This window comes from Arachis hypogaea, chromosome 10, assembly GCF_003086295.3.
Source record: "Arachis hypogaea cultivar Tifrunner chromosome 10, arahy.Tifrunner.gnm2.J5K5, whole genome shotgun sequence".
Classification (NCBI taxonomy): domain Eukaryota; kingdom Viridiplantae; phylum Streptophyta; class Magnoliopsida; order Fabales; family Fabaceae; genus Arachis; species Arachis hypogaea.
In genome coordinates this window covers 2311563-2316032 of record NC_092045.1, presented here as the reverse complement: position 1 = coordinate 2316032, position 4470 = coordinate 2311563, and the positions used below count along the sequence as shown (strand labels likewise).

Below are 4470 nucleotides of genomic sequence, written 5' to 3'. Positions count from 1 at the left end.
CCAAATTTTTTTGATCCAATACAATAAAAATATATCTGTAATTAAAGTTTGATTAGAATTAATATTTAATTGAAAAAGATAAAATATAAACTTTTATGCATTTATTTTGTCAACTCTAAACAAAGGAATAATAAGAAGAAATAGGTGTCACTCCTAAACTTATGCCACGTTAGTTTTCTTATGTGTAGAAAAAAAATTATTTTTATATCATAAAATTCACCCATGAAATAACAACTTAGAACTTTGATCTATCTCACATTAAATTTAAATAAATAAATAAATAAATTTAAAGTGTGAAGAACTTAGCAGAAGCATGAGAGAGAAATAAGGAGGTTATTGGGTTCTGACATAGCCACCATTTTTCATTGCACTGCCACCTCTATCTGCAGCCGCCGCCTCCTGTATTGTGGTCCTTCCTCTACACCCATGTTGACCATGTTGACCTCATTCAACCAAATTTCAGGTGAACCCCACACAAGTTTTTTATTTCCATCTTTGCTCCCTTGTTCCATTTCAGTTTATTCAAAACGAAATTAATTAGGAGTGAGCTTTTAAGCGGAAAAATCCAATCTATTGAGATTTCAGAATATAGTGAATTAATTGTATCACATAGTAGGAGATTTATTCTAAGATTTGTTGTTGGTTCTTTCTGCGTATTTCTGGGTAATTAAAGTGTCATACCATTGCATGCAAACATGGTAACAATTGCCGCGGTTTTACTCTGAACCATCCGATCCTTCACATATATATAAAGACATAACCACACACACTAAAGGATCATCGGAGAGCAGAACAAAGCATGGAACAAGAAGGAGAAGGAGGAGAAGACACGAACAAGAAGGAAAAGCAGAAGCAGTTAGTGGGAGATGCAAAAGCAGCACAAGTAGCAGTGGCAGTAAAGTGTCCAAGGTGTGATTCCATGAACACCAAATTCTGTTACTACAACAACTACAGCTTGTCGCAGCCTCGCTACTTCTGCAAAGCTTGCAAAAGGTACTGGACACATGGTGGAGCCTTGAGGAACGTTCCCGTTGGTGGCGGTTCTCGCAAGCCCAAGCGTGCCAAGCTTGCTGCTAATCCTTCCTCAGAAGCTACAGTTGTGGGGGTTCCTGCTCCTTCTTCTGTTTCTTCTGTCACTCCATTTTTCCAAGGTGATGTTGGTGGGTTTCTGTCTTCTTCGTCTCTTGGTGGTTCTGGTTTTAACAATGTGGGTTCCCATCATTTCTTTGATCAAATGATGATGGGCGGCGCAGATGAACAACAAAGATTCATGATGAATGAGAATAGGGCCCATCCTCTCATAAACCCTGATGGATCTATGTGGAGTACTTTGATGACCACCACCACTCACATCAACAATAACAATTCAAGTGGTGCTTCATCTTTTGCTTCTTCTGCTTCTGATGCTGCTGCTGCTTTGACGCTGAATCAGTGGCCTAGCACTGTCACAGGGTTTCCCCCTCTTCCTCCATCATCTTTTTGAGCTCTATCTCCATGATCAGCTTCATTTGTTTCTTGCTCAACTTCAGTTTTAACAATCGTTTTTAGCTGAAACAATGCTATATGCATCGGTTTTTTTCTGTCCATTAAGTGTACATCTTCAACTTTTTTATTCATAGGTGAAAAATAAAATAAAATAAAATAAAAGATGTATCTTTTATACTAATAAGAAAGATGTACACTTATATTAATAATATATCAACAAAGTAATATGAAAAATATTTGCCTATACTATATATTTTATGAACTGCTTGGGTATTGTTTCATAGATTATAACGAAAGAAAGGTGAAAAAAAGAGGTGCATAATTGCATAAAGATATTGTGATCTGGTTTGGATTAGCTAGGGTGTTGAAGAACTGCTTTAATTTACATAGCATTTCTTATTGTCATAAATTTTATGGGATGAATGAAGTTTTTCTTTCTTAGTTAGTAAGATTTTTGTTATTGCAATAATTCTGCAGCACTATGTTTTGATTTGTTAAGAAAGTAAAGTGGAATTGAACTAATAAGTAACGAGGATCATTGAATAAATTAAGCTTACTTTTGGACTAATTGAGTGTATAAAGCTAACAAGTAAATTATGTGTTAAAAAGAAAAAGCTGATGATGGAATGGTTGTTGAATAATGTGGTTGCATGTGGGTCATTCAGGATCTAAATTATATAGTATGCTGCCTCTCTTATAAAGCTTGCATTAAGTCCCATGTATTATATTTTGTTTTTATTTACACGCAACAATGTTATGTTTTGTTTTGGTTGCGATCTAATATAAAACTAGTGTGTTAGATATTGCGTTGCCAGAAAGTAAATGAATAATATATACATGAAATTATTTAACAAAAATGTTTTAAAAATTAATATTAAATCAATTTTTATTAAGTTATTTAAAAAAATTATATTTAATCAGAATTGTTTATATAAATTAACTAGGGTGTGTTTGTGAAACACGTTAAAAAGGATAAAAGTGCATTTCAATGCTTTAAACATTATTCTTTGATGTTTGGCAATTTTTCTTCTCTGAATGCCAACGTGATTCTGCATCCTAAAAATTCGTTCACTAAAAACAAGAAATTATAGTTTCTGCGTTTAGTCAACTTACGTCTAGGTTTGTTGCTAGTTATTATTAGTTTTTTCATAATTTTTTTTAAATAAATACTGAGAATATTAAAACAATTATTCTAATTTTTGTGCACTGTTTACTATTTTAATTTTTTATAATATGTATTATTATTCCTATTAAAAATGATAAATTAAATAAAAAATTAATTATAAATAATAATAAAAATATAACTTGTAAAAAATTATAATCTAAAATACTAATAAAAATAAAATTATTAAGAGTACTTAAAAAAGGTACTAAAATATGTTATTTTATATATTATTTTTAATTTAATAAATAAATATTAATTTTTACTATAAAAAATTTAAAAAGTTGTCAATTTTTATATGTTATTTTTAATTATATAAATAAATATTAATTTTTATTATAATAATAAAAAATTATAATATACTAAAATAGAATACTATAAAAAAATATTATATAAAAAATACTAAAAAATATAAAAAAATTAAATATACTTAAAAAATAATATTATAATTTAATATTATATTTTTTTAGTAATTAACTAATTATTTATCTAGAAGTGATTTTAATTAATATTATCCAAACAATATTTATTTTATCAAAATCAATTTTAATAAAAATTGCCAAACATAAATTATGTTGACACAAACTCATTTTTACCCAAAATTAATTCTACAAAATCACTTTCATTCAAACTTCAATTTAGCCAAAGTAAATCCAAAAACACACCTAATTGTTTATATTTGTAAGTTAAAATTAACTATTCATGCTATTGATTTTTTGTAATATATCTACTAATTGCAAGAGTAAAGGTCTTTTTAAAAGAAATTTATAATTAGTTAGGTGTATATTATCAGCAATAACTATTCATATAAAAAAAATTAATAATAATATTAGAATATAAATGCATTAAGTGTTTTAGGAGTTTATCACACCTACTATATAAAAAATAATTATTTAGCAAAATAAAAATAATAAACTGTGGCTATCAAATAAAATTTTTAAAAATTATATAAAATATTAATAAAAATAGAGGCAAAAGAATAAGAGACATAAAGTAATGTAAGAAGACATAAAAAAGATGTATGAAATGAATGTTAATTGATTGATAGAATAAACATGAATAGAAGTAAAAAAAAAAAAAGAGAATTATTTATATTTTATTAATTTTTATATTTATTAAAAAATAATATTAATTACTATTAAAAATATAAAATAACTTATATAAAAAAGAGCAAAAAAGATTTAAAAAGTTAAATACTGCATAGAAAAATAAAAAAAGTGATGTGATGAGAATAGAAAAACTAATTAAAATAATAATTTAACTAAAATATTTATATAGCAATATTAGAAACTACCTAATATATCAAAAATTCATTGTATCATTACTTGATTTTTATTTTTATACCTTATAAATAAATTGATAAATAAATAAATAAATAAATAAATAAATAAATTTTTATATAAATTTATTCTCCAAATAGGATATACAATATTAGAATTTGGATAATTAATATTATTTAGCATTCTTTATGCTATAAATTTTTTTTATCTATTAATTAACATTCTTTATGCTATAAATTTTTTTTATAGAATTAGATAATTTGATGACTAAAATTATGAGATTAAAGTGAAATTAATTATATAAATGTTATTTTTTATAATAGTATAAGTATAGTTCTAATATAGATACTTATTATTTCTGTATTATTATAAAAATGACATGATAATTTTATATAAAACTTAAAATTTTATGGATCATTCACTTATTATATAATACTATTTGGGACTCTTTTTATATATATATCATAATAGATTTCATCATTCACTAGTTACTTCCACTATACTACTATACATGAATAATAATAATAATGAAATTGATGAATA

The 4470-nt window shown here is 25.7% G+C and overlaps 1 protein-coding gene across 1 annotated transcript; it reads left to right on the top strand.

Annotated features, from left to right (window-relative positions):
• The first annotated feature begins 258 nt into the window (after positions 1-258).
• Positions 259-1734, top strand: LOC112714568 (uncharacterized). The gene is made up of 2 exons (XM_025766186.3): positions 259-463; positions 674-1734. Exon 2 carries the CDS (start codon positions 800-802, stop codon positions 1481-1483), a length of 684 nt encoding a protein of 227 aa, XP_025621971.1. The 5' UTR covers positions 259-463; positions 674-799; the 3' UTR covers positions 1484-1734.
• The last annotated feature ends 2736 nt before the right edge of the window (positions 1735-4470 follow it).